This window comes from Chiloscyllium punctatum, chromosome 17 (genome assembly GCF_047496795.1).
Source record: "Chiloscyllium punctatum isolate Juve2018m chromosome 17, sChiPun1.3, whole genome shotgun sequence".
Lineage (NCBI taxonomy): Eukaryota > Metazoa > Chordata > Chondrichthyes > Orectolobiformes > Hemiscylliidae > Chiloscyllium > Chiloscyllium punctatum.
The window spans coordinates 92,778,941-92,797,403 of NC_092755.1; the positions used below are offsets into that span (position 1 = coordinate 92,778,941).

The window sequence follows — 18,463 nt, forward strand, 5'->3', positions numbered from 1 at the left end:
GAGAGACGGGAGGTTAACTGGAGGTTAGTCTACATTCTAGAGCTATGTGGTGAGGCGAGGTGATGGTAATACATGAAGGAAGGGACACAGTGGAAATTAGCACGAGACAGCTTAATATATTGCCAAAACACACTTTTATCATGGTAGTGACTTGTTTTCTGCTTACAATTGTTCACATGTACATTTGCCTTGCACTTCTCTGGGCATATACTAATGCTGATACTCCTTTGTGCTGCACATCAATATACACACAAACGCCAGCATAATCTGCTTTGTGTAATAAATTCCAAATGCAATATGCAAAGATCAAGACTTGACTACCAACTGGTGCATCATGTGCTTTTCGGAAAAAGAAATTGGGAAATTGGACTTTTGTCATTCACTTGCTTTGAATCGGGTTTGCTTGTAACATTTGTGTTTCTACTGGGAAAACATTTTGAATATCTGATTTTTATTCACCTAACTGAGGTGCCATACATGCCAGATGCAGAAACATACTTTGTTCTCTGCCTGTAGTAAAACAGTAATATCATACATGCATCCCTTGCCAACACTTGTCATAATATTCATTTTGAACATTTGTACATGGGTACTTTTCAGTAGAATAACTGCATTGAAATTTGCCCCAATGCTTGGTGTGGCACGAGAATGATTGGAATTTGGTTTGTGATGTTGTGGTGGTTTCAGAGCTGTGCTTCATGTGTTTGGAGCTTACAGAAATCATTAGTATTCGTATTAGTTCTTGAAACAACATGTTGATGCCACTGTTCTCTTTCCACAGACTGGCAGAATTGACAAGTCATATCCAACCGTTTGTGGACACACAGGACCAGTGCTGGACATTGAGTGGTGTCCGCACAATGACCAACTTATCGCTAGTGGCTCCGAGGATTGTACAATTATGGTAAGTTCTACTGTACACATATTTCTTTTTGTAGTTGACAAGAGTATGTGCTAAGTAACCTGTTGGGCATATTCCTGTATGTAATGAATTATGTTTAGTGCCATTATTGAAGTGATATGTTAACATTTTAAAACATCCAGGAAAATCTCTCAACTTTGTGGTTCAAAAGATAATTGAATAAATTGACTTTACAAATATAATGATAGTAACGAGGCCTGCCAGGCGGACCTCAGAATCAGAGTGAGATGTGGTGCTGACACGTGATGTCTCCCTGTAAGATATCAAAGTAGTGTTGCCTCGCAGGTGGCCCAGAGGAGAGGTACACCCTTCAGCATATGCTTCCTGGATTTTGACTGATGCAGATTGCAAATACACCCAGATAGGGAAGGAAGGTTCAGTAGTCATCTTTGGGAGAAAGTTGCACTAATACTTTTATGGATGTAAATTTGTAATAGTAACAAACCAGAGACCTTCGCTAGGTCTACTCGAAGGGACAAGGCTGTGCCGCCCATAGCTTCAATTCAAATTCAACAGTGGGTTCTCATTCTAAGCGCATATAATTAAAAGTTTAAACACCATCCAGAAGGCCAAGTAGCAGATGTGTTGAGCTGTCTCCTGGTAGATACACTATCAGTGGTGGTGTCATTGGAAGAGTCCTTTTCTGGTTTTAAACTTCCTGGACGCCATTTTGGTCATCACTGATAATGTCAAAATGTGGACGCAAAAAGATTAGGTCCTGGCAAAACTAAAACTGGTGGTGATGGGGGTAACATAAGGGTCATCACAACTAGAATTGGGGGAGGGGCAGAGGTGGATAAGAGGGAGAGTTTACTTCAGGGGATGAGGTTTGGTGCCGAAACTGTGGAAACGGCCTTGCATAATAAGCATAGCTGTAAGAGTTATGGTCCCAGGATGAACAGAGTTCGGGCAGGCAGTCCTGAACAAGCACATGGACCACATGAAGGCTGCAAACTTGCAAGCAAGACAGGAATAAAACGTACCCTGCCCCTCAGAAGAGGTGGAAAGATTGTTGGGACCTGTGAGTTCTTCCGCTCTGTCTAGCATCAAAGAAACCTTGGAATCTGCGTCAAACATGGCGGATGTTGTAGCCTCAAAGTCTTAACTGCCTGAAGAAGAGGTTGAATTTCTTCTCCCATACTCTAGGCACAAGAGGCGGTCGATGGTCCGATATACACTGCCTCTGGTTGAGTCTGAGGAACTGGACTTGGTGTGAACATACCCCAGGAGGCTCCAGATAAAAGCCAACATCCCTGGACATAGAGGGAGAGGGATGTAGTAATTGTAATGAGGTCAGCCAGGTGGACCTCCAACTGAGTTCCCTAATTGGACCGGGTTAACAGCCCAAATCACCCAGCGGAAAATTGATTGAGATACCCAAGACAGTCAAAGTCAAGCAGACTCTGAGGATCCCAGTCCGTGTCAAGTACTATGCATGTGTGAATAAAAAAGGGTGATTTATTGACAGGATACTGGCATCTGTGGAGTTATTGCAACAAGCATTAAAGTTCTTGATGGTAATGAGCTGTCAGCATTAATAGAGAAATTGAGGTCAGGGACCTAGCTAGCCAAGAGCCTGGTCCAGGAAACGACTGATGGACTCTGCAGAGCAATATACGCTGAGACCCAAAACTTGTGGCAATAAAGGTGAAAATAGTCTTGGTGTAACTATTAATCCACCAAATGCTTCTAGTCAGCCTGCTGAAGTATTAGAATGCTTAATATGGATACTTTACCTGTTTTAGATTAGATTAGATTACATTCCATTACAGTGTGGAAACAGGCCCTTCAGCCCAACAAGTCCACACCGACCCGCTGAAGCGCAACCCACCCATACCCCTACATCTACCCCTTACCTAACACTACGGGCAATTTAGCATGGCCAATTCACCTAACCTGCACATCTTTGGACTGTCGGAGGAAACCGGAGCACCCGGAGGAAACCCACGCAGACACGGAGAATGTGCAAACTCCACACAGTCAGTCTCCTGAGGCGGGAATTGAACCCGGGTCTCAGGCGCTGTGAGGCAGCAGTGCTAACCACTGTGCCACCGTGCCGCCCACCGTGTCTGTCAAATAATTTGTTAAACCAGGTCTACATTTTGAAAGAATATCTGGTTTGAATGGCATGTTGGAACTGCCAAGAGCACTCCGCTGTAGATGGCAGTTCTGTATCCACAATGCTGAATGATGTTCTCAAAGACTAACTACTTCTACTTGTTATCCTGAAGCATTGCAAAATACTTACATAAGATGGTGTTTAGATTGGGTGAGGTGACGGTTTTCCTGTAATTCGTCCTGATAATTTAAAATGAAAGCTTTTTTTTTAGTTCAGAAATAATGATGCAGTCTTAATATTTTTCCTGATGAGTGTTAATCTGCATTTTGATTTGGTGCACAGTTTGTTTTTGCTTGCATTGCTGACTGTCTAGTGAAGGCTGAGACCAGTTCTTTGCGCTTGATCCTTACCTACTGATGAATAATTTTTGAATTTTGTGGTTATCAGCAGTATCTTGCATTTTATAGTTGTCTTTTAATACAATAAAATATCCTAAAGTGCTTCATGGAATAGAATGCTTCAAATACAGAAGGCCTTTCAACCATTTGTGTCTGTCAGCAAGAGCAAGTTGGCTAGTACAGCCTCATCTATTCTTCACCTGTAACCTTAAAATTATTTGCTCTTCACATGATCCAATTTCCCCTTTGAAAGCTTTGATTTAAATCTGTTTTCTCTTGGGCAATGCACTCTGGGTCCGTACCACATTTTTTGATCAGAGTTTTCCTCCTGTCACCTTTTTTTGTTTTTTTTTGGTCATTCACCTTTGGTGGAATGGACAACAGTTTCTGCAGATCTATTTTGTCCAAGTCCCTCATATTTCTCCATGTCAATTAAATCTCCTCTCAACTGTCTGTAAGGAGGGTATAAACCCAGCATATGGCCTGCACTGGCACAAATACAAATTGACACCACTCTAGAAGATAATATATAAGCAGAAGGTGATATATTGGATGTAATATTCTCATAATGCCTATATTTTGAAAAATTGAGGATTTTTACAATATTAACAGTATTGCAATCCAAGGAGGTGCATGAGTTTAATACCGGGTGAAGTCTCTTTAAGTCTTCAAATCCCAATGTTTCCAAACAAATGACATGTTTGCTCACTGCACATTCCACCGTCACCCTTCCCATACCCCTTGCATATTTATGGTTTTCCTCCTTGTTCTTTTCCTTTGACTCTGAAAATGCTCATTCACTGGGATAATTTTCTGCATGCTGTGCATGCATGTGGTCATCAAATTGAGGTATTAGGAACAAAAATAGAAATTGCTGGAAAAGCTCAGCAGGTCTGGCAACATCTATGGAGAAGAATCAGCGTTAATATTTCAGGTCGCGTGACCCTTCCTCAGAACTGCTGCAATTTCTGTCTTTACTTCTGATTTGCAGCATCCATAATTTATTTTTTAGTTTTGTACTGAGCAATTATGAAGTTTGTTAGTGATTCTTGAACTATATGGTGATATCATCAATTTGACAGGGGCTGTTCTGGCTGTGGAGCCAATGTCCACTTAGAGCTGTGTTCAGAATCCCTAAACTGATTTAACATGGACCAGGGGCGCGTGCACATTTTCTTTTGATTTTGTGGTTGTACTGTTGTATAATATTGATCTACAAGGGCTCAACACACAGTTATTATCACTGTTTCCATTCATTTGCTGTTATGTCCTGCTGTGAGGATTTAGACTCACTAATGAGATTTATCCAGTGATGAGTCAATCTTTTCTAGACACACAAATCTAAAATGGAAATTGAAGCAAGTAAAGAGAGTCCATGAAAAATCATTACTGTGTGGAATAAAGGAAAACAGAGGTTTTACTTTAATGTATAAAGAACAAGAGAATAACTAAGGTAAGGGACCGTGGAGGTTATGTGGATGTGGGCAAAGACTTCATTGATTGCTTGAGATTGATCTCCACAATGGAAAGGACACTGGTGTAGACATTGGGCTGGAAGACTGCTATATTAGCAGAAATTAATAAAGTAATAGAAGGTGGTAGTGAACTTTAGCAGCCTCAAAAGTGAATAAATCTACAGGTCTGAATAAAATATATCCCAGACTGTTGAGGGAGGCAAGGGAAGACAGGATCATTTTCAAATCTTCTCATGCCGCAGATGAGGTGCCAGAGGACTGCTAAAGTTGCTCCATTATTAAAAAAGGAAGAGACAGAGCAATAAATTATAGACCAGTCAATATAAACTTGTTGGTGGAGAGATTCCAAAAAATAATTGAAGGTCAGAATATGTCTGCCCTTCGAGAAAGACTAATTAATCAAAGAGTCAGCATGAATTTAAGGGAAGGTAGTGTTTGAGACCTTTTCTTCTGTAAAGGTAACCAGGAATGTTGATGAAGTTAATGCATTTGATGTGGTCAGCATGGACTTTTACAAGGCTTTTTATAAGGTTTCTCATGGCAGACTGGCTGAGGAAATAAGAGCACATGCAATTCAAGGCAAAGTGATTCAAAATTGGCTGACGTAGGGAAACTGGAAGTCTTTCCAGTGGGGTTCTGCAGGCCTTGATGATTTAGATCTAAATATAGTGGATATAATCAAAATGTTTGTGGATAACAAAGTGTAAAATGCAAGAGGACATTAGTGGATTGATCAACTGGGAAGAGCTGTAACAAATGGAATTCAATTGGTCATGCACTTGGCAGGACTCACAGCAAAGGATTGCACTATGACTGATGTGAAATACTGAAGATTAGAAGGATCTTGATATGCATATCCATTAATACTCGAAGGGTGGTTGAGAAGGCACACTAGATACTTGCCTTTATTAGCCGAGGCATAAATAAAAGAGCAAGTAGGTTCTGCTGGAATAGTATAAAACACTGATTCCACCACAGCTGGAGTACTATGTGCATTTCAGGTCATCACGTTAATGAAAGTATGTGACTATAGGAGAAATTTACCATGAGGCCGCCTGGATTGGAGGGTCTGAGTCAGTGTCATACAGCATGGAAACAGACCTTCGGTCCAACCAGTCCATGCCAACCATAATCCCAAACTAAACTAGTCCCACCTGCCTGCTTCTGACCCATATCCTTCCAAATCTTTCCTATTCGTGTATCTATCTAAATGTCTTTTGAACGTTGTAATTGTACCTTTATCCACCGCTTTCTCAGGAAGTTCATTCCATATGCAAACCACCTTCTATTAAAAAAACAATTGTCCCTCTTGTCTGTTTTTGATAAATCTTTCTCCTCTCTCCATAAAAGTGTGTCCCTGGTCTTGAAATTCCCTATTTAAGGAAAAGTTAACTACCATTAACTGCCTCCATACCTCTTATTATTTTATAAACTTCTACCAGATTGTCTCTCAATGTCTTACACTCCAGTGAAAAAGTCCCAGTCTACCCAGCTTTTCTTTATAACTCAAGTCTTCCATACCTGACAACATCCCAGGGAATCTCTTCTGAACCCTCTCCAGCTTGATAATATCCTTCTTATAACTGGGTAACCAAAACTGGATATAGTATTCCAGAAGAGGCCTCACCAATGTCCTGTGCAATCTCAACATGACGTCCCAACTCCTTGACTCAAAGGACTGAGCAATGAAGACAAGCATGCCAAATGTCTTTTTAACCACCCTGTCTATATGCAATGCAAATTTCAAAGAATTATGTACCTGCACCTCTAGGTCCCTCTGTTCTATAAGTCCTACCCTTTTTTTGTTGTGCCAAAATCCAATGCCTTGCATTTGTTCAAATTGAACTCCATCTGTCATTTTTCAGCTCATTGACTTATTGGATCAAGATCCCTTTGTGATCTTAGAAAACCTTCACTGTCAAATGCCACCAATTTTGGTGCAATCCGCAAACTTACTAACCATGCCTTCTTACTCATGCAAGTCATTTATTTAAATGACAAACAAAAGCGGACCCAGAACTGATCTATTTGGAGGTGTTGATCACAGGCCCAAAGTCCAAAAAGCACCCCACCACCACCGCTTTCTCCTGCCAGTTGGTAAGCTTCCCCTGAATCCAATGTGGCCAACTTTACTAATTAATCTACCATGTGGAACCTTGTCAAAGGCTTTACTAAAATCCAAATAAATGTCTACTGCTCTGCCGTCATCAGTATTTTGGTAACTTTGACAAAAATTTCAATCCAGTTTGAGAGACAAAACTTTCCTCACACGAACTCATGTTGACCATCCCGAATCAATCCTTGCCTCTCTAAATGTCCGTAAATCGTATTTTATAATCGCCTCCAACAACTTACCAACAATTGAAGTCAGACTCTCAGGTCTGTAGTTTTCCAGTTTCTCCTTACAACCTCTCTTAACATTAGCCACCCTCTAGTCATTAGGCACCTCGCCCATAATTATAGATGATGCAAACATTTCATCTCTCACTTCTCACAACATTCTTGGATCAGGTCCTGGAGATTTATTCATGGTTATATTCTCTAAGACCATCTGAACTTCCTCTTCTGTAATGTGAAATGTTTTTAAAACGTCAAATTTATTTTTCCGTATTCTCTAGATTCTATTTCTTTCTTCATAGTAAAAAGTGACATGAAATATTTATTATTGTTGCCATCTCAACATATAGATGATCACCTTGATCCTTTAAGAGGCATAGGGATGTACACCATGGAAACAGACCCTTCAGTCCAACTTGATCATGCCAACCAGATAGCTTAATCTAATCTAGTCCCATTTGCCAGCACTTAGCCCATATACCACTCAACCCTTTCAATTCATATACCCATCCAAATGCCTTTTAAATGCTGTAATTGTACCAGCCTCCACCACTTCCTCTGGCAGCTCATTCCATATATGTACTGCCCTCTGTGTGAAAAAGTTGCCCCTCAGGTCCCTTTTCTAATTCTTCCCCTCTCACCCTCAACTTATGCCCTCTAGTTCTGGACTCCCACACCCCAGGGAAAAGACTGTCTATTTACCCTATCCATGTCCCTCATGATTTTATAAACCCTCTATAAGGTCATCCCTCTCAACCTCTGATGCATGAGGGAAAATAAACCAAATGGCTAGTTCTCCCTGAATTCTGTGATATCTAACCTTGCTCTCCAGTTATCCTCTTGGTCTTTTATTTGTAGAATCTCTTTGGGTTATCCTTAACTTTATCTGCCAATGCTATCTCATGTCCCTTTACCTTCCTGATTTTCTTCAGAATGCCCCTACACACTATGTTGATTAAGAAATTCAGTTGAACCTAAAATAAGATTGTTTTATTCTTGACTAGAACCTCAATATCTTTAGTCATCCATTGTTCCTTAATCTAGCCTTATCCTTCACTCTAATAGGAGCAAGATGCCTCTGTGCACTCATCATCACACTCTCAAATGTCTCCCACTTGTCAGACATCCTTTTACCTGCAAACAGTCTACTCCAATCAACTTTTGAAAGTTCTTGTCTCATGCCATTAAAATTTGCCTCACTCCTATTAAAACTTTAACTTTCATGGAAGGCTTATCATTTTCCATAATCATTTTGAAACTAATAGAATTATGATCGCCAGATGCTGAGTGTTCCTCACTGACTGCCCTGCCTTATTGCCCAAGAGAAGGTCAAATTTTATTTCTTCTCTAGTAGGACGATCCACACAGTGATAACGAAAATTTTCTTGAACACACTTAATAGATTCTTCACCATCCAAACTTTTCACACTATGGTAACCCCAGTTAATGTTTGAAAAATTAAAGTCCCCCATTATTACAACCTGATTATGCTTACATACATATGGGATCTCCCTATGTATTTGTTTCTCAATTTCATTCTTACTGTTGGAGGACCTATAGTACAATCCCATCAAAGTGACCTTTCCATTCTTATTTGTAATTTCTACCCATATATTTTCACTGGACAATTTTTCAGTACTGTATTCATAATCATAGAGATGTACAGCTTGGAAACAGACCCTTCGGTCCAACCTGTCCATGCCGACCAGAGATCCCAACCCAATCTGGTCCCACCTGCCAGCACCCAGCCCATATCCCTTCAAACCCTTCATGCAAATGCCTCTTAAATGTTGCAATTGTACCAGACTCCACCACATCCTCTGGCAGCTCATTCCATACACGTACCACCCTCTGCGTGAAAAAGTTGCCCCTTAGGTCTCTTTTATATCTTTTCCCCCCCTCACCCTAAACCGATACCCTCTCTAGTTCTGAACTCCCCGACCCCAAGGAAAAGACTTTGTCTATTTGTCCTATCCATGCCCCTCATGATTTTGTAAACCTCTATAAGGTCACCCTTCAGCCTCCTGTGCTCCAGGGGAAACAGCCCCAGCCTGCTCAGCCTCTCCCTAGAGCTCAGATCCTCCAACCCTGGCAACATCCTTGTGAATCTTTTCTGAACCCTTTCAGATTTTGTAACATCTTTTCGATAAGAAGGCGACCAGAATTGCACGCATTATTTCCAACAGTGGCCTAACCAATGTCCTGTACAGCTGCAACATGACCTCCCAACCCCTGTACTCAATACTCTGACCAATAAAGGAAAGCATACCAAATGCCGCCTTCACTATCCTATCTACCTGCGACTCCACTTTCAAGGAGCTATGATCCTGCACTCCAAGGTCTCTTTGTTCAGCAACACTCCCAAGGACCTTACCATTAAGTGTATAAGTCCTGCTAAGATTTGCTTTCCCAAAATGCAGCACCTCGCATTTATCTGAATTAAACTCGATCTGCTACTTCTCAGCCCACTGGCCCATCTGATCAAGATCCTGTTGTAATCTGAGGTAACCTTCACTGTCCACTACACCTCCAATTTTGGTGTCATCTGCAAACTTACTAACTATACTACTTATGCTCACATCCAAATCATTTACATAAATGACAAAAAGTAGAGGACCCAGCACCGATCCTTGTGGCACTCCACTGGTCACTGGCCTCCAGTCTGAAAAACAGCCCTCCATCACCACCCTCTGTCTTCTACCTTTGAGCCAGTTCTGTATCCTAATGGCTAGTTCTCCCTGTATTCCGTGAGATCTAACCTTGCTAACCAGTCTCCTATGGGGAACGTTGTCGAACGCCTTACTGATAGATCATATCTACCGCTCTGCCCTCATCAGTCCTCTTTGTTGCTTGAAAGGCTCAATCAAGTTTGTGAGACATGATTTCCCATGCACAAAGCCATGTTGACTATCCCTAATTAGTCCTTACCTTTCCAAATACATGTACATCCTGTCCCTCAGGATTCCCTCCAACATCCTGCCCACCACCGATGTCAGGCTCACTGGTCTGTAGTTCCCTGGCTTGTCCTTACCGCCCTTCTTAAACAGTGGCACCGTGTTAGCCAACCAGCATCTCATGACTATCGATACAAATATCTCAGCAAGAGGCCCAGCAATCACTTCCCTAGCTTCCCACAGAGTTCTAGGGTACACCTGATCAGGCCCTGGGGATTTATCCACCTTTATGCATTTCAAGACATCCAGCACTTCCTCCTCTGTAATATGGACATTTTTCAAGGTGTCACCATCTATTTCCTTAGTCTATATCTTCTATATCTTCCATATCCTTTTCCACAGTAAATACTGAAGCAAAATACTCGTTTAGTATCTCCCCCATTTTCTACGGCTCCACACAAAGGCGGCCTTGCTGAATTTTGAGGGGGCCCTGTTCTCTCCCTAGTTACCCTTTTGTCCTTAATGTATTTGTAAAAACCCTTTGGATACTCCTTAATTCGATTTGCCAAAGCTATCTCATGTCCCCTTTTTCCATCCTGATTTCCCTTTTAAGTATACTGCCACTGCCTTTATACTCTTCTAAGGATTCACTCTGTCTATCCTGTTATCCTGTCTATAACAGACATATGCTTCCTTCTTTTTCTTAACCAAACCCTCAATTTCTTTAGTCATCCAGCATCCCCTATACCTATCAGCCTTTCCTTTCACCCTACCAGGAATATACTTTGTCTGGACTCATTTCTGTAGGCTTCCCATTTTCCAGCCATCCCTTTACCTGCAAACATTTGCCCCCAATCAGCTTTAGAAAGTTCTTGCCTAATGCTGTCAAAATTGGCCTTTCTCCAATTTAGAACTTCAACTTTTAGATCTGGTCTATTCTTTTCCATCACTATTTAAAATCTAATAGAATTATGGTCGCTGGCCCCAAAGTGCTCCCCCACTGACACCTCAGTCACCTGCCCTGCCTTATTTCCCAAGAGTAGGTCAAGTTTTGCACCTTCTCTAATAGGTACATCCACATACCGAATCAGAAAATTTTCTTGTACACACTTAACAAATTCTGTCCATCCAAACCCTTAACATAGACTGGGACTGCCATTGTGTTAAGAAAGTTAAAATCCCCTACTATAACCACCCTATTATTCTTACAGATAGCGGAGATCTCCTTGCAAGTTTGGTTCTCAATTTCCCTCTGACTCTTAGGGGGTCTACAATACAATCTCAATAAGGCAATCATCCCTTTCTTATTTCTCAGTTCCATCCAAATAACTTCCCTGGATGTATTTCCAGGAATATCCTCCCTCAGTACAGATGTAATGTTATCACTTATCAAAAATGACACTCCCCCTCCTCTCTTGTCTCCCTTTCTATTCTTCCTGTAGCGTTCCTTCATCAAAAACACCACCCCTCCCCACTCCTTTCTTGTTTCCTTTTCTATCCTGCCTAAAGCATCTAAAACCCAAGCGTTGAGCTGCCCGTCTTATCCATTTTTCAGCCAGGTTTCTGTAATAGCTATGATGCCCTAATCCTATGTTCTTAAACATGCCCTGAGTTCGTCAGCCTTACCTGTAAGACCCCTTGAAATAAATGCAATTTCGGTTCAGAATTACAACATACTGACACTCTCTCTCATCTTTCTTTTCTAACTGTCATGCTCTTCTCCCATTCAAAATCTTTCCCATCAGTCCTTCTGTTTACACTACTCTTTTGAGAGGGGGAAGTAGAGCAATTCTATCAGTATAAAGTCTCCCTTAAGGAGTGAGCGAATCTCCTTGCTAAGATATTAGTCCCTTTCCAGTTTAGATTCGACCCATCTTTTTTGACAGGTCTTTTCTATCCCAAAAGACATTCCAATTGTTCCAAAACGTGAATCCCTGAGTCATCCACCAGCTGTTCAGTCATTGATTTGTTTTCATTAACTTTTTGTTCCTTCCCTCATTTGAGTTTGGCATTGGGAGCAAACCAGAAATTACTACTTTTAAGGTTCTATTCTTTTAATCTTCTACCTAACTACTTAAATTCAATATCGTCTTTTAACAATATGCTTGAAATGTTTAGAGATGTCCTTAGTCCTCGCATCAGGAAAGCAATAAACCATCCTAGATTTACACTCTCTCTCCCACACAATCTCCTGTCTGTGCCCCGATAGGAGAGTCCCCACTAACAATTCTGTTGAACCTTGTCAAACGCTGCCTAATATAATCATTCTAATTGTTCTATAGCTGATTGCCCCTTCCATTTTCCTCAGACACTATCCCTTTCTACAGTTCCAAAAACCGAATATCTATTTGATAGACGAATAGCCCCTAGAGATTTTTGAACTACCTTCTTAACTTTCTTGACAGTCACCCATCTATCTGACTGACTGATCCTGTGGTGTAATAACTTTTCTAAATCTACTAGCCATCTCACTCCGTATTTCATACATGCCCTTAATAATACGAAGCCTAAGAAAAGGATGTTTCAATAAAACCTTGTATATAAAATAAGCTTCTTTCATTACCTACAGAAAATAATTGAAAATATACGTGTATCAAAGATATTAAGCTGAAATAAAATAAACCACTTAGCTGGGTATATGAATAGGAAGGGTTTGGAGGGATATGGGCTGGGTGCTGGCAGTTGGGACTAGATTGGGTTGGGATATCTGGCCGGCATGGACGGGTTGGACCGAAGGGTCTGTTTCCACGCTGTACACCTCTATGACTCTATGACTCATTTGAATGAAAAAAGACTCCCCTTCAATAAATTAGAAGAAAAAAAATCTTCTCCAGACTGACCATGTAGGACTCTCCAGAATGAAAACAACACTCCTTATTTTAAAGCAAACCGTTCAGTTTTTCAAAATAAGCCACTTTACAATGTAAATAAAAACCTTCTAAAATACATAAATTTTTTAACTTCTGAATTTAGAACAGAAAAAACTCAGCCATTCATTGTAGACCCTGTAAAGCTTTTTCTTAAAAAAAGTCTGCTTAAAAAATTGGTCTTTTTGTTTTTTGCATATTAATGAAACAAAATGAATAAGAATCTTATTAGTAATCTGCAATGACTGTAATAACTTCAAAAAATAATAAATCTTTTGACTAAGCCTGCAATTCCAGGAGCAGCTGCAAGATCCATGAGCTATGAAGAATGATTGAATTGGTTGGAGTTGTTTTCCTTGCAGCAGTAAAGGTTGAGAGGGGACCTGATAGAGGGGTATAAAATTTTGAAGAGTCACCGACAATGTAGAGAGGAAAGCACTCTTTTCATTAGTAGAGGGGGGTCAATAATCACGGGCAGAAATTTAATGTAAGAGATATAATGTTCAGAGCAGAGTTAAGAAGAAATTCTTCCCTTCAGTGGGTGATAGGAGTCTGGAACTCACTGCCTGAAAGGGTGGTTGAGTCAGAAATGCACTTAACATTTAAAGCAGTATTTGTGTTTGTACTTGCATTGCCATAGCCTCCAAGGTGTGGACCAAGGGCTGGAAAATGAGATTAATGTTGTTAGGTTTTTAACAATATAGGCATAATGGGCCATTTGGCCACCTCTGTTATAAATGTCTGTCAATGCCAGTAAAGAAACAAAAGCAAAAAAACCAAGTTGTCTATTTTTCACAGCCATTTTTGATTCTGAGAAGTAATACCTTGAATATCTATTTGAGAAAGGGGATATTAACATCACCTCAGTTGGTTTTCACCCTGTACTCCAGATCGAAATGGTTGATTTTTTTTTTCAGTTTGTGCTCAGTATTTTCCTGTTCAATGAATATTAGTATTTACAGCAAAGTATGTTTGTTTTTAATTCATTGCACCACCCCATTTGGCTTCTGTGCTTTTGTTCATTTGACAAACATGAAATTTGATTTGTCCAACAAAGGCAGCTCAACTTCAGCACTGTTCACAGAAAACTATTGGCATAATTCCAGTATGAAGTTATTTTGTGTGTGGAGATATTTCATAAATCCAAGTTTTTTTTTTAAGTGTTTTGCTGGGAATAGATATAGTACAGGAAAAGCAAATGGAACTTTACCCATAATTGCTTTACCATGAAATGGAAAACCCATTAGCTTTTAGACAAATTCCTACCCCGAGGGAATTTGTTTTACATTATCTATTGCAAGCACAAGCACTACGTGACCTCTTGCAATCAAATGATATCACTAGAATTTCAGGTGGAAGATTAAATGCAACAGATTTTTTTGTATTTATTCACTCATGGGGCATGGGCATTGCTGGCTGGTCAGCATTTATTGCTTGTCCCTAGTTGCTGTTGAAAAACCTCTTGAATGACTTTAGTCCATGTGCTGGGCGTAAACCTACAGCAACGCTAGGAATTGAAATGCAATTATTGTCACGTGTATTTTTACAAATAAAAAGCACAACTTTCATAAGTAGTCATGTCATGGCACCTAAATTAATGATACAAGTTTTAAATAAGAAGGGAGGAAATAAAACGTAGAGGTTCATCGCAGCTCCTGGGTTTGGGATAAGCTAGAAAACCAGACCAAAACTGCCATGTGGGGCTGGCTGACACTACCCACCACACTGAGACAAGACCACCTCAGTGGAGCTAGACCTCCACACTGAGCACACTTGAAAGACCCGGAAGCCACCTCCAAGGTGAAAATGAGACCTCCATGCCAAGGTGAGACCTCCTCACCAGGATAAGACCTTCATGCTGGGCTTTTGGACTATCCAGAAGCAATCGCAGAAGATCCCCTCGATGGGATGAGACCTCCATGCCAGGACAAAATGCCACTTCAGGCCAAGACCACCCCTCCTGGACATGACTACCATACTGGGACACTGCCTACCAGGCACCAGAGCTGTACAGCTATTCCAGGCTGTTGGAAGCCACCTCATTGCCTGGGCCAGGAGAAGATGTATTCTGCCAAAGTCACTGTAAAAACAAATGGCAATATATATTTCCTAGTCAGGATTTTACGTGGCTTGGAGGGGAATGTATAGGTGGGAGTGTTCCCATGTATCTACTGTCCTTGTCTTCTAGTTGGAAATGCTCCTGGGTTTGGAAGGTGTTGTCTGAGAATCTTTGGTGAATTTCTGCAGTGCATTTTATGAACACTTGTGTTTCATAACTTGCTATGTCCCTAGCCAAGCTGCTCCAATAGAACTACAACGCTGTGGAAAATTATGGAGTTATATCCTGTACACAAAAAGCAGGACAAATCCAAACCAGTCAATTAACACTCCTATCACTCTACCCTCAAATTATCGGTAAAGTGATGGAAGATAGCATCAATAATGCTGTCGAGCAGCACTTGCTTCACAATGACTTACTCAGTGATGCCCAGTTTGGGTTCCATCAAGGCCATTCAGCTACTGACCTCATTACAGCCTTGGTTCAAACATGGACAAAACTGCTGAATTCCAGAGACATCAAGTCTGCATTTGACTAACTCTGGCATCAAGGAGCCCTAACTGAAACTGTAGTCAATGGGAAATCAGGGCAAACGCTCTGCTGGTTAGAGTCATACCTGGCATATAGGAAAATGGCTGTCGTTACTGAAGGTCATCTCAACTCCATCTCTACAGGAGTTCCCCAGGTCTTCATCAATAACTTTCCATCCATAAGGTCAGAAGTTTGCTGATGATTACACAATATTTAGCACCATTCATGACTCCTCAGATACTGAAACAGTCCATGTTAAAGTGCAACAAGATCTGGACAATGTCCAGGCTTGGGCTGAAAAGTGGCAAGTAACATTCACACCACACAAATGCCAGATAATGACCATTTCCAATAAGAGGCAAGCTAACATTGTCCTTTGATATTCAATGGAGTTACTGTCACTGAATTCCCATCATCCTGGGGCTTACCACTGACCAAAACTCAACTAAACTCAACTTATAAATACAGTGGCTACAGGAGTACATCAGAGGCTAGGAATATTATAGCAAATAATTCAACTCCTGCCTGGCAGAGTCTGTCCAGCACCTGCAAAGAACAAGTCTGGGATGTGATGGAACACTCCCAACTTGCCAGGATGATAGCAACTCAATCATCAAAAACCTGGACATCATCCAGAATAAAGCACTCCACTTGATTGGCACATCCATAAGTATCCATTCCATCCAGCACTGATGCTCAGTACACACTGCTGCTGGAATTCAGCAGTTTTGCCCATGTTTGAACCAAGGCTGTAATGAGGTCAGTAGCTGAATGGCCTTGATGGAACCCAAACTGGGCATCACTGAACAAGTCATTGTGAAGCAAGTGCTGCTCGACAGCATTATTGATGCTATCTTCCATCACTTTACCGATAATTTGAGGGTAGAGTGATAGGAGTGTTAATTGACTGGTTTGGATTTGTCCTGCTTTTTGTGTACAGGATATAACTCCATAATTTTCCACAGCATTGTAGTTCTATTGGAGCAGCTTGGCTAGGGACATAGCAAGTTCTGAAACACAAGTGTTCAGTATAATTGCCAAAATGTTGTCAGGGTCCATAGCCTTTGCAGCATCCACTGTCTCCAACTGTTTCCAATGATTATATGTAGCTTTTTCAAATTTTTGTCCATTTTAAAAGAAAACTGCCTAAAGCTACACGTAACTCTCCCAAACTTTGAAGAAGAGAATTATTGAGTATGTGGATTTCACTAGTAGGATTAGTGAAAGGATCAGAACTGTCTGCATTCAAATTCAAATTGGAGGTAGATAGATAGTTAGGTAAATGTGATCAAAACTGGTTTATGCAGAGTAAAGGCTGACACATTATAAACTCTGCACATAATTCTTTGATGTACCAATTTCTACCTGGTGCAGTGCACTTAACTGATTTCCATTAATTCCACAAAACTGCATACCAGCTTTTAATATTGTTCTGTGGTGTAGTGGTAATGTCTCTACCTCTGGAGCTAAGAAACTTGGTTAATGTCCCACCTTTGCATCATTTCAGTGCAGGTTGATTAGAAGATATCTGAAACTCTGTTTTACTTCCTGCCCCAGTCAGAAATGGGAAAAAGTGGTATTATTATTTATTACTGAGCTAGATGTTTTATTATTTGACAATTATAATAATTTCACATGGCCATCAACAACATTACACTTTACATTATCCTAATGACGAAAGTTAAATTGCTCACTGTCAATGCGTAGTAGTGTTGTAGCATCTGCTGTGTTGTAAATACATCTGGTGCCTGTCGAATTAATTAAACTAATTTGCTCTAGTAAATAGTAATCGAATGTTAATTAGGCTCGACTTTTCCCAGTCAGTACAATAAATTTTCTTTATAAATTTTCTAACAATTTTGTTTTCTAGACATTTAAAACTAAAATTGCAATCTTCTGTCCATCAAGTTCTCTGCTGGCTATGCCTACATGAGGAAACAGAATTGATTTATGCAATATAGGTGTTAAAGAGAGTAATTGTAAGTTGATAGTTGGTTGGCTGCATCAATTATAGAGTCAGAGTGACAGTACGTCCCCTGTTAGCCCTGTGTACTTGTTCATATTCACTTCTCCAAAGCTGATTGCACCCCAGTCTTCCACTCTCATGCCAATACTATCCAATTGTGCATATCACTCATTCCCAAATGGCAAAACTATGTGTACAGATGGGGCTGAAAACATTCCCATCATGTTATGGTTTGTATTTCCCAAAACCATTCTTAATCTCATTCCTTTAAATACTGTTTAAAATCTATTCTTTAACCAACCTGTTCTAATATCTCCTTTAGTAACTTTGTGCCAAATCTTGTTTGATAATGTTTCTGTGAAGAGTCTTGGAATGTTTTCAGTGTTAAAGCACCTGGTAAATGCAGGTCACTAAGTATGTATATCTATATTTTCTGATATTAGGCTTGCATATTGTCTCTGCAACTTCTCCATTGCCTCTGTCTTTTTGTAATTTGGGGATGTGTTCATTCTGGCAGTGCTGCTGAGTGGTAGGTCTGGAAATTCCCGGGGCAAGCCAATTGAAAGATGGAGAAAATGGACATGCATCAATAGTGTTGATATGTGACAACTGTTCATTCTCTATTTTCAGACTGATTTTGAAAGTTAAGTAGTTTTTTAGATTAGATTAGATTCCCAACGCTATGGGCAATTTAGCATGGCCAATTCACCTGACCTGCACAGCTTTGGACTGTGGGAGGAAAGCAGAGTACCCAGAGGAAACCCACGCAGACACAGGGAGTTTTGCTGAGGAGCAGAGAGCAAATACATTATAGACTATTAAATTTGGATTACTTCTTTATTGTCGCTGCTACTGAAATTGGCTGTGCGGTAGTCATATTGCAACTCCGGTCTTGGGTGAGCAAATCGACTGACTTTCAGAATGTACAGCTGGTCTGTATAAAAATGACCTGTTG

General features: G+C 40.5%; 1 protein-coding gene across 3 annotated transcripts in view; it reads left to right on the top strand.

Annotated features, from left to right (window-relative positions):
• The window catches only part of coro1cb (coronin, actin binding protein, 1Cb), a 172,216-nt gene that overhangs the window by 100,831 nt on the left and 52,922 nt on the right, over positions 1 to 18,463 (top strand). For all 3 annotated transcript variants that reach the window (XM_072587935.1, XM_072587936.1, XM_072587937.1), the window contains one exon: positions 782 to 904. In XM_072587935.1, coding sequence (XP_072444036.1) covers positions 782 to 904 — 123 coding nt within the window. The remainder of the gene's footprint in view (positions 1 to 781; positions 905 to 18,463) is intronic.